This window comes from Daucus carota, chromosome 1, assembly GCF_001625215.2.
Source record: "Daucus carota subsp. sativus chromosome 1, DH1 v3.0, whole genome shotgun sequence".
NCBI lineage: Eukaryota > Viridiplantae > Streptophyta > Magnoliopsida > Apiales > Apiaceae > Daucus > Daucus carota.
This window is the reverse complement of record NC_030381.2, coordinates 6,100,426-6,113,031: the sequence shown is the minus strand read 5'-3', so window position 1 is coordinate 6,113,031 and position 12,606 is coordinate 6,100,426. Positions and strand designations below refer to the sequence as shown.

At 35.8% G+C, this 12,606-nt stretch overlaps 1 protein-coding gene across 1 annotated transcript; it reads left to right on the top strand.

Annotated features, from left to right (window-relative positions):
• Positions 1–556: 556 nt before the first annotated feature.
• LOC108204880 (kinesin-like protein KIN-UA) lies at positions 557–12,606 on the top strand. The gene is made up of 19 exons (XM_017374536.2): positions 557–1,099; positions 3,980–4,080; positions 4,192–4,314; positions 4,750–4,935; positions 5,035–5,256; positions 5,361–5,517; positions 5,729–5,878; positions 6,288–6,376; positions 6,609–6,812; positions 7,196–7,297; positions 7,926–8,060; positions 8,161–8,292; positions 8,797–8,935; positions 9,034–9,126; positions 10,945–11,070; positions 11,202–11,327; positions 11,662–11,805; positions 12,002–12,130; positions 12,214–12,606. The coding sequence occupies exons 1-19, from the start codon at positions 904–906 to the stop codon at positions 12,375–12,377; spliced, it is 2,718 nt and encodes a 905-aa protein (XP_017230025.1). The 5' UTR covers positions 557–903; the 3' UTR covers positions 12,378–12,606.

Sequence of the window (12,606 nt, the reverse complement as noted above, 5' to 3'; positions counted from 1 at the left end):
GAATATTACGACATGTACATATCTCTCAAAAAAAATCGCTTAAATTATGCGAGTGACCACAATTGCTTAGTTATGGATATGGCATCAGAAGGAAACTGATTTTATATCACTCTTTGTGAAATTTAATTTCAATGATTTTTTTCAGGACTTCATGGAATATTTTGCATTTTCCATATATCAAATATACAAAACAAAATTCCATTATTCACTCATTATTATTAAGGGTCTTTCTAATATGTGCCCAAGGGCACAAAAAAAAAATTAAATTTGATGAGTTTGGTGGTTTTTTATTGGTGGACTTGGTGTAAATGCAGGGGGACCATCCATATTTATGATTGGAGGATCAATAAAAATGTACCATACCCATAGAAGTTAGCGCTTAGTGTGTGCCTATAGACACACCACAGAAAAACAATGTTATTAATTCTATGTGCCCAGAGAAAATATAATTCATACCTTCAACAACAAAGAAGTTGGGAGAAAATATAGTAAAAAGTGGGGAATACAGCGGAAAACGAAATTGAATTAAAGTGCAAGAAATGCATGACCCACTTCATTTCCCCCACAACTACAAACCAAACATCACACACACAAAATAAGAAAATACAAACACACAACTTTCTCTCTCTAGAAAAACAGACAGAACACAAAACAAACTACCGAAGTTTTAGAAACAAGTCCATCCAACCCACGACTGTAGCCACACCCCCCACTTCTCATCATTACATTACTTACATTTTATTGTTTCTATAATTATTATTCTACTGCAACTAAGCTTTCCTTAAAACAGAAACCCCTCCAATTCAATTCAACTTAAACACACACATTGTTTGTCAGTTTTTGAGCTTCATCATGATATGTTAATAATTAATTGTATTATCTTCTTCTGGTGATGTGTTGAAAATGGCAAACACGGCAACTAATTACAGGAATTATGGGAGCAATAATGGTACTAGAAGCTCGCTCAATTCTAATAAGTCTTCATCATCGTCTTCTTCATTCAAATCTAAAGCGTCTGCGGCCAATTCTGTGTCTTCGGCTCCTCCTCCTAGACGTAGCAGCACTGGTTCTGTTAATGCTCTTAAGTATGATCCTGGAGGTACTTATCCTCTCTCTCTCTCTCTCTCTCTCTCTCTCTCTCTCTCTCTCTCTCTCTCTCTCTCTCTCTCTCTCTCTCTCTCTCTCTCTCTCTCTCTCTCTCTCTCTCTCTCCCTCCCTCTCTCTCCGTACCTCTCTCTCTTCCCCTCTCCCTCGCCCCCTCTTCCTCTCCCTCCCTCTCTCTATATAGTTGATAACTTGATATAAGTGGAAGTTCAGTTAACCTGAATTTTAGTTAGGTTGAGTGGGTAGCTAGGTTGAGTTATGATAACATGCAATTAGACCTTTGGAATTTACTCAATTAATGATGAAATGTATCCCGTGTTGCGGTGTTGGTGACTTGATTGCATTTTAATGATGAAAATCACTGAATTATGTGTATAATGTTCGTGGATCAAAGTTATTTTTACATCATAATGGTTTGTTGATAAGTGGACTTAAGGTGATAGTGTGATATATGATGAAGTTTCCTGCGATGTTATGTGTAAATTAGGTTTATATTTGTTACTTGATCTTATAGTAACAATCAATTATCAGCAACCTCAAGAAGAATAAGAGTGCTGTCTTTAAAAGAATACTCCCTCCGTCCCATGTGATTCTTTAGGTACACCGTTTTCTCGCATTTTGAGGCTTTTATAAAGTTCAAGTTTGTTGTGAGTTGTCCTGTTAATTTTTAAGGCAGAATTTAAGTTTGTCTATTAAGACCGATCTGTTAGATAGTTTTTTTTTTTTTTCTTTTCCGTAAGTATGATATATCATGTCCTACTTTTGTGAGAACAATTAGGCAGAGAGTGGCGAATCACTAAACTGAACAAACAAAAGAAGAATCCCCTTCAGCAATATTAGGCATTACAACACAAGAAATAGTGGCAACAAGTTAATAGAGTAACACATCATGACATCAGTGACAACCACAGCTTATTACCTGCAGCTGGGCCCGGCCCCCTCCCAATTTGAGCTGGCACCACCTTGGTCTTGTGTATGACTTTAGGCTACCATTGTTCATCACTTTAGCACTAACAAAGGACCATTATCTCGCCTGTTAAAGCCTCATTTACCAAACCATATGCTCAAAAGCGCCGTTTCGAGATTTCTGCTGTGGTGTTTTTTTCTCAAAGTTTTCCAATAAACCGCATTCTAACAAAAGTTTTTCATGTATGTAAACCACCGTATTTATGCATCTGTGAAGACAATGGTACACCTTGTAATATATTGTTTGTCCACCAATTGTTTCAAAATCCATGTCATTGATGTGATATTAGTAACCTCTTTAGATCGAGCTTTCATCGTGACTGAAATAATGGAAATGGTCAAGATACATATGATAAATTTCTCTATTGATTTTAATGTTAAGATTGAATGTATGAAATGTGGGTGTAATAAATCAGTTTTAATTTATTATGCAAAAGTGGTGATTGAACTCTAATTTCTTAAATTTAAGCTGAATGGGTTAATGCAAGGGAGTAAGAGACAAACTGTTACTTTTCGTTCAACCTTGAGAAAAGACACTTGATCCTGAAAAACTAATCAGATACGTGGTGGTCTAGTGTACTCACAAACTGATTGACACCTCTTTTGGTTTCTCTGACTTGAATAAATTTAACTGCAAACACTTAAACTGTACAAGTTAGTATTGTACTTTGAATTGGTGTTATGCAATGCAGCTATCTGAACAAACCTATCCAAGGTGGAAGAAATAGTTGATTTTTGAGCATAATTCAGGGTAAAATACAAGCATGATCTACACAAACATATTTTTTTTTGTTTTTACTGTGGCTGCTCTGGATTGAACTTGCAACACTGTTCAGTCCTCAGCATATTTGTATTTGAGCACGAGCATCATTACTCTCATCACAAACATTATCACATCCATAATGCATATTAATACTTCTATCAGCAAATTACATAATTATCATCAAACTTCATAATAATAAAGTATTAGCTTCATTGTTGGGGGTGTCAATTAAAATATGTATCCTGGCACTATCTGCATGCCAGAAAATGACTTGGCAATTTAAATAGCTTGCCTGTTAGGGTAACAAATGATCTAAAACAATGGCTCCCATCTCCGATACCATGTTAAGTGACCAATTCTCCTAAAGCCTCGAGGTGTTGAGAGGAGGGCGTACCAGGATTATATAATATTTCAACAGAAAGTTCTGCTTATGGGGCACCAAATGAATTTTTTAACATGCACTCATACAAAGATATGCTTCAAGAGATATATATTGTAATGAAATCTTTTTAGTCTTTACTTGTAAATTGTAATTATTGTTTCAATATGTCTTTAGGAATGGTATGTCACAGTCTCTGTCTCTTGAAGGCATGTGCCGTGTGTTTGCATACTTTATATGTTTTAGAAGTGAATTATTAACAATATAAAATTAGCAATTACTTTTCTTGTGGGTCACCTTGATTCATATCAAATTTGTTATAAAAAAATTCTCCTACTTTTTTTAGTTCCGGGGCATGTGTCCCCTTGGTCTGAAAGGTTTGAGCTAAATGACGAACAATGTGTATCTCATGCTCTTAACTGTTTCTGTACTATCCTTTCTCTTATGTCTATTTGCTTAATGTATCCAGGTCTTTGAATTTAAGTTGTTTTATTGGAGGTCCTCCACAGAAATGAACACACAGAAACTATACTGCAAGGAAGATCTTGTAAAAATATTAGGTTCTCTTGTTAATACTTTAGTTCCTAGCCTCACTTTTTGGGGAAATGACAGCCAGTTTGTTGATTACATTACATGACAAATGATACTTGTTTTTCTTTGATACTCATGAATTATGACCTCTCTTTGTTGCAAATATATACTTTAAATTGCGTTCTGTCATTTTGGCGGCAAAAACCTTAAAAATTTATATATACTTCTTGCCATAGTTCCCGGGAGAGTTCGGGTGGCTGTAAGATTACGACCTCGAAATGCAGAGGAGTTAGCATCTGATGCTGATTTTGCTGATTGTGTAGAGTTGCAACCAGAGGTATTCATGATAGCATATTGATCTAAGTTCTGCACACTAATTGATTAATTAGTAATACTTCTAAATGGTCAGATTTAATACAGTGCATGGATGTTTTTGGTTTTGATTCAGCTCAAGAGATTAAAACTTAGAAGAAACAACTGGGATTCAGATACCTATGAGTTTGATGAAGTGCTTACGGAATTTTCATCACAAAAGCGTGTTTATGAAGTTGTAGCAAAGCCTGTAGTGGAGGTACTTTCTAAATGAAAATCTCCCATGCCTGCCATCAAGTTTTCAGGAGTTTGTGCATTAGTAACTAATTTTTCCCAGAATCACTTGTTTTTCTTATATAAATATAATAAACTGTTTGTGCTCATGCTACACCACTTGAATACCCACTTATGTAATTTACTCTTGGCTCTCTTTTCTGGCTTCTTAAGCAGTCATCAAAGCGGAAGAACTTCAAAAGATAATTTTCATTACATATTAGTGTGTCCCTACAAAACTCAACATGTCAATCACTCTCATATTTCTTTTGATGAACTTGGTTTTTCCTTTAGTAAACTTTGTGTATATTATCAAATACTCTTGCTCCCGGTATTTGATGTGGCGGTTTTATTTTTCTTTTGTTTAATTAGTTAGGAGTTGAATGTTTACAGCTTACACTATGTATTATATTCTTTGCAGAGTGTTCTGGACGGTTACAATGGAACAGTAATGGCATATGGACAAACTGGTACTGGAAAAACATACACGCTTGGACGATTGGGAGATGAAGATACTGCAGCTCGTGGAATAATGGTGCGCGCATTAGAGGATATTTTATCAGAAATATCCCCAGAGACAGATTCTGTGTGTGTCTCCTATTTGCAGGTACGTATTTGAACAAGAGATCTTTGTATATTAAGGTCTTGTCTACCTTAACTGAACTAAATATGAGCTAACTTGAGATGGAATATTTAACATGTGCAGCTTTATATGGAGACTATACAGGACCTCCTTGATCCATCTAATGACAACATCTCCATTTTGGAAGATCCAAAAACAGGAGACATATCATTACCTGGGGCTACTCATGTAGAAATCAGGGATCAAGAGAGTTTTCTTGAACTACTGCGATTAGGTGAAGCTCATCGCTTTGCAGCTAATACCAAGTTGAATACGGAATCTTCTCGCAGTCATGCTATTCTGATGGTAATCCTTTCTGCCTTTTGGTGATCTCAACGAAAACAAAACCATACATGAACAACTGGTTCCTGTTTATAGTTATTAAGTCGACCTCATTTTTTTTTAATTAGGTACAAGTTAAGAGGTCAATAAAGGGAAGAGATTCTGCTGTTTCAAATGAAAACGGCGACAAATCCCACATGCATCGAACATTGAAGCCGGGCATCGTTCGGAAAGGCAAACTTGTTGTTGTTGATCTAGCTGGTTCAGAGCGAATTGACAAGTCAGGTATCTGTTGCAAGTTATTTATATAAATTATAAATTATATGCAATGTTTTTTTTTTTTTTCGCAGTTTCATATAATATATATGGCTCCTATATGTATGGTTGCGTATTTCCTTTTAAACAATATATGTGATGTTCTTACTTTGATTGCATCACCCAGTGGCCTGCGGAAAAGTGGTTTTTAATCTTAAATCATCTGTATGTGATTTTGTAGGCAGTGAGGGCCACACATTGGAGGAGGCTAAGTCTATCAATCTCTCTCTTAGCGCACTAGGAAAGTGTATCAATGCATTGGCTGAAAATAGCTCTCATGTTCCAGTCCGTGATTCAAAACTTACAAGACTTCTTCGAGATTCATTCGGCGGTACAAAATATTCAAATATATGCTACTCCTATATTCCTATGAAGTTGGATATGTTCTAAAAATATATTTAGAAACAACTAATAGCCCTAAACACAAAGTCTAACTTTATTGCCTTTAATTAATTAGTATTGCTTATAAACATATCCATCTTACATAAAGAGCATATTACTAGTATCACTAAATCTCCCAAGAACATACTGGACTGATAAGGGACCATGATATATGAAGTGAATTAAATCTCCCAAGAGATCATGTTAACTAATTCTATCTCCAAGCAGAAATTAAGTCTTCTTGAGCACTCTGCAATCCCTTTTGCAACACTTTATGGTACATATCAAGAGTTCATGATCCTGCAACCTATTTGAGGAACAAGGGATGCAATGTATGAACCTTTTGCTAATTTTTACAGGCACAGCAAGAACTTCACTGGTTGTTACTATTGGTCCATCTCCACGTCATCGAGCCGAGACCTCAAGTACCATTTCTTTCGGACAGAGGGTAATTTTCAAGCCTCCTTTATTCCAATGGTAGCTACTTTCCCTATTATCATATTTTCATGTTATTCTCTTGTAATCCATTGTCTTTTCCACTTACAGTGCTGTCGAATTTAAAAAAAAGTTAAAACTGTTGTGTAGCTTAACTTATAGTTCTTCCATGGGGTCACGAGTAATTATTATTGTTTAAGTACATCTATGGTCACTATGAGCTAGCTAACTTCTATATTTCATAGGCTATGAAGGTGGAGAATATGCTGAAAATTAAAGAAGAGTTTGATTACAAGAGTTTGTCCAGAAGGCTTGATATACAACTAGAAACACTTATTGCAGAGCACGAGAGACGACAGAAAGCATTTCAGGATGAGGTTGATAGATTATCTTTAGAAGCACAGAAACGCATTGACGAGGCTGAAAGAAACTTTGCTGATGCACTGGAGGTACTATGGGCATCCATAATCATATATAGGATAATCTTAGAATTCCCGTTTTTTTTTGTTGTTGCATTGGAGGTACTCTAGGCATCAATAATCCCCAACAGGATAATGTAAGAAATGCCCATTCTCAGTAATATGATGCTTAAATTGTTTGGACATAAATTTTCTTATTTCAAGTTGCTTCCCACTTGATGCCATAATCTAAAGGGACTGGAGAAAACATCATTTCATGGTTTTGTTATTCGGTTACTGTGAGAACGAACATAGTTATGTGCTTGTGGTTGTGTGGAATTTATTACCTTCAATTTTGTGCTTGTTTTCGTTATCGGAGTCCAATTACTTGTTAAGAAGCTTCTGAGTAATATTTATTTCTGTTCTTTATTTAGAAGGAGAGACTGAAATATCAGAATGACTATGTGGAATCAATTCAGAAGCTCAAAGATCAGTGGGTTTTGCATCAAGAAAATAGTGGCGATGGAAGAGGGAAGGTATTAATACGATAATTAGTGGTGGTGCTACAAATGTCTCTTTCCGGTTATTATAATTGTATAAAGTGCATTACATGAGTTTAATATCAGGCTTGAGATGACTGTAACTTGAGGTTGATGCTTTTTACCATTTCAACTTCTTCATGTTTCTTGGCCTTCAATGTTAATTGGTATGGTTACAATCACCGTTCTATAAAGTCCAAGCTCAAACTTATATATCTTGCTTAACTGCTAGAAATTCCTTGTATAAATTTGAACTTTTTACCTCTTTATGACAAATAAGGTATGGCTGCACAAATAAGGTATAAATACTAGGTGCGACCTTAAGCTTTATATGTCTTAATTGAACCGCCAAACTATCAATCACTGGAACTAAGCGTCAAATAGTCACCTAATTGCTTTGCTCTGTTAAGATGTTTGGAACAATATTTCAGCCACTTAATTAACAAGATCGCTTCCTGCAATGAAAGTGACATGCTTGCTCTGTCAACTTTTAGCCTGAATAGGTTTTATATTCTGCCATAATATATATCCTCGTCTTTAAATTATTATATTAATACCCTTAGTTAGCTGGCCTTTACAGCCCTGCTTGTGGATTCTAAACAGTTGTGCACTCTGTGACACACAGGCTTCTGTTATTTCTGCTTCTGAACAAGTTACTGAGGTTAAATTGCTGCTTGAGAAAGAGGTTTCCATACGTAAACGTGCAGAAGAAGAACTTAGTAATCTTAAATATCAACTAATGCAACGGGAACGATCAGAGGTAAAACTTAGGCATCATATATACGTCTTCATATTGCATTTTTGAGTACTACTTTGTACTTGTCACTGCGCCACTGATGGCAGTTGTACTGGTGTACTAGGCAGCTGGCAGTTCTGAGATACTAAAGCTGCGAAAGACATTGGAAAGTGAGACACAGCAGAAAGAGAAACTTGAAGAAGAAATAGCTATACTGCAAAATCAGCTATTGCAGTTAAGCTTTGAAGCAGATAAGGTATGCAGGCCTTGCAATCCATTACTGAATGACTTAGTTAAATGTCTACAAGTTTACCTTACCAATTGACAAATATGTGTGTTTGATCACGTCATAGTACCATGTATTCTAAGAAGTGAGTTTCCTATGCCTGATCACTCCCATCTATCCCTTCCTCTGTTTATTTCTGGAGGAAGGTGACTTTTTCAAGAATTACTGACTAAAGCTATTTGCGTAAATTCACAATTGCAAGTCCTAAGATCAACTGCATTTATATAAAGTATAATTACTGCAGCAGTAAGGGGGAGGGGATTTTTTATGTTACCTGGCTTGCAAGATAACAGGATGTGAGTGTATTAGGGATAGAACACAATATTTTAATCCATACCATTACAGAGGGTACTATTTACCTTGGGCAGTTGAAATGCATTTTTGTACAACTTCCTGCTACTCCTAATTTCATATTAAATGTGTACACATTCTGTAAATCAAGCTGATTAGCTGATTCCCTGTATGCTCTTGTAGACCAGGAGACAACTTGACCAAAACGGGGATGTAGAAGTTCCCAATGGTATTGATTCCCCTGTTTCTCAAGCTAGGAACCAGCAGCTGCAGGAGTCAGGACATGGGGAGAAAGCATCGGTAGCAAAACTCTTTGAACAAGGTGATGGACAGTTTGTATATGATCTTAAGTAGTTGCTTTGATCTCATAACATGCTGAACCTCAAGCTTTCATGTACTAATAATACTATATTTCAACAGTTGGGCTACAAAAGATATTGTCATTACTTGAGGCTGAAGACCCTGATGTGCGTATACATGCTGTAAAAGTTGTCGCCAATCTTGCAGCTGAAGGTGCATTTCTGATCTCTTGACTTGTGAGTTGTTTTTATTCTTTAATTTTAATCTCTGTGACTATGCCTCCAGCTGAAACAGATGGTCTTTCATATGGAAAATCTGTTCAACACTCCATCCTATTAAAAAATACTCTGCCCGAATCTTGTTCCATAATAGATGACTTTCCCCAAGCAATTTTGGAGAAGAGCTAGGTCATGATTTGATTTTTGATGGGGAAACACAATTTATCTGATTTACGTATATCGATCAAGTTTATATCTTGACAGTCAAAAGGTTCACGAGATATTCAGAACTTACCAAAAAGTATATATTTTAATATGAATTAAAGTTTATTTGGTTAATAAATATGGTACTTTGTTAGTAATATAAAACTTTTAGTTCTTGTAACTACGTTCTCAACACTTTTAGATCTACTTTTCCTCAACACTATGGTAATTTACTTAAGATTAGAGGAACTATATGTATATAGAGCTGAGCTCAAATGAGTACTAGTTCTCTGGAGAACTAGTATGTTCTGTACACGACCTGTGTGTTCTGAATATTTTGTAGAAGCTATACTTTGCAGCTCGTGCAAATAATATCTGATATAGGGAAATGTTAATGAAGATGTTGAAAAATCAGTTACTCATTTTATCTTGGATTAAATGCATTTTGATATATTGATATGCATACAGCTCGATCAAAGTTAAAAGCTTTCTTGCTTGTCTCAAATATGTGTCATTATGTTCTTTATTATAGTCTCTTGTCTCATAGGAGTAGTAAGTCTCTTGCTTAGAGGAAATCTGTTCTGTGATTTCTAGGAAGGTTTTCTTTGTTTGTTTTTTCTTGTAATAACTGAGCATAAATCTGTACATTGGAAATTTGAAGATGCTACTTGCTGATAGCACTTGAACTAGTAAAGGGTGAACGGGAAACAAAATGGATCATTGATTCAATCAAAATTTGTGCATAATTTTTTAGTGCAACTGTGCAAGATAAATTATGTAATCATTGTTAAAGAAATATAGGGTTTGGTGCTAAATCTGAATTTTCTTCAGATGGACACCAGTTCCAGCATAAATTAGATGTTAAGAAATTCATAGTTCTCTGATGTTGTTTGACTTTCTTAAGGCCAGACTGGCATTTTTATGATGAATATTTCCACAAAGCTTAGACGGAGAAACTAAACATATGAATATGAGAAACTAACAAGTTCTGGCACTATGCCCCAATGCATATCATCAGGTTAACAATTTCTCTAAAAGTACTGAAGCCGATCATCGTGTGCTGTACCGGGCAATTATTGTTGACTGTGAGACATATAAGTGGAGATTCTAGCTTCTTTTTTTTTTTTTTGCTTTAGACCTTTGGTTTTGTGTCGTTCTTTGTTCTTTTATTATTGTTCAGTGTGGATTACCAAAGGACTGCCTATCTAATACAACACATCTGCTATCGTAAGGTGTTAGTAGTGCCTAATTTAATCATATATATATTCAAGACTCTTTCGGATTCAAAAGCCCTATCCGTATTAAAGAGTGGTTCGCTATTAACCAGTCTTTTGGGGCAATATTCAACTTATGTCCAAATTAGTAGTCTGAGGATATTAATTCAAGGCATAAAGTGTTTCTGATACCTTGTTTAGTTACCAACCCAGCCAAAATCCTTAAGGATTTTGGATGCATAAGGGCATCATGATTCATATATCCTAATATGTACACAATTTGAATTCCCTAGTAGCCTCCAATGCAGTAACAAGAATTGTTATGTGCCTCACTATATGCTTTAAGAATTATTGATGATTACGTAGCTAATACTTACATTGTACTTGATTTTCAGAAACAAACCAGGAAAAGATTGTAGAAGCCGGTGGTCTTGCTTCCTTGCTAATGCTTCTTAGTAACTCTGATGATGAGACCATTCATAGAGTTTCTGCTGGTGCAATTGCAAATCTTGCAATGAATGGTAATTTTTCCTGTCTTTCATTATAAGGTGCATTCCTTATGGAATAAATCCTGTGTTCATTTGAAATGAATATCTCATGCTCGAAAGTTTTGAGCAATCTGAATGTATTAACTCTGTACACATCCAAACAGAAACCAACCAGGAGCTTATAATGGCTCAAGGTGGCATAGGCTTGCTATCAATAGCAGCAGCAAATGCTGAAGATCCTCAAACCCTCCGTATGATTGCTGGAGCCATTGCAAATCTTTGCGGCAATGGTAAGCCTGGTTTTGGTCCATTTAACAGCTTAACCTTTGCTGGTCTTGCAGAAAACAGACGATTTCTTATGTTTTCAGTTATTGCTGTTATTTGTTATACATTATATCTCGTACAAGTGTACTGACTTGAAACTATACCACACATGGTATAGGAAAGATCACCTCTGATTTTTTGTTTGCAAGATTAAGCATGCCTTTCTTTTATTGGAGATCAACTATTTTTAGCATTAAATATTAATTAGCAGTTGATTGCACAAATACTAATGGCTTTACCATTTTCATCTGGCTATTAGCACTTCATTATCAGTAACAATGGTTGCATTGATATATACAGACAAACTGCAGATGAAGTTAAGAGACGAAGGTGGTATTAGAGCATTGCTTGGAATGGTTAGATGTAGGCATCCTGACGTCCTTGCTCAAGTTGCTCGTGGAATTGCAAACTTTGCAAAATGCGAGTCTAGAGCATCTACTCAAGGTAATTTGCTGAAGCTTGTCACATAGTAGCGAGCAGCTGTAGAAGCTTAATTCAGCTATTTATTATCAAAACAAAAAACTATCCACAATAAAAAGTAAAGCGGAAGCCGTCTATACGTGCAAAATAATCACGAACTTGACTGTAAATAGTTTATGAATATCAAATGTTATTATTGACACGTGTCTCGATACATCAGGGTCTAAACATGGAAGATCTCTCCTTATCGAGGATGGCGCTCTGGCCTGGATTGTCCAGAATGCTAATAATGATGCTTCACCAATCAGGCGGCATATTGAGCTTGCACTCTGTCATTTAGCACAACATGGTATATTGAAAAGTTTTTCTGAACTTGAAACATAATAACTCAAATTTTTTCCCCTAACAGCTTCTCATTAAAATACATTCCAGAGGTAAATGCAAAGGACATGGTTATTGGAGGTGCCCTCTGGGAGCTTGTTCGCATTTCACGAGAATGCACACGAGAAGACATAAGAATTCTGGCACACCGAACGCTAACTTCTAGCCCGATTTTTCAGGGAGAATTGAAGCGGTTAAGAATAGGCTACAACTGAGAATCTTTTACGAGGAGAGTAGAAGTATGAATATATGTAGTTTAAGTACATTCCATTGGATTGTTGTATATCACCGAACTACTTCGCAAAGGTGAGTAGGAAGGTTTTTTCACTCCACGTTCAAGTTTTGTACATAACGGGGTGGCATTTGTTTTTTGTAGCGCGTTTTATTTCTTGATCATGTAAACAATTGACTGTTAAATATATATTTCGTTGGAATTTTTGTTTA

Excerpts from the sequence above, each read along its gene's own strand:
- LOC108204880 (XM_017374536.2), top strand. The coding sequence starts at position 904 with ATGGCAAACACGGCAACTAATTACAGGAATTATGGGAGCAATAATGGT. Across the intron at positions 1,100-3,979 it reads TCTTAAGTATGATCCTGGAG|TTCCCGGGAGAGTTCGGGTG; the intron begins GTACTTATCCTC and ends TTCTTGCCATAG. Across the intron at positions 5,879-6,287 it reads TCTTCGAGATTCATTCGGCG|GCACAGCAAGAACTTCACTG; the intron begins GTACAAAATATT and ends TAATTTTTACAG.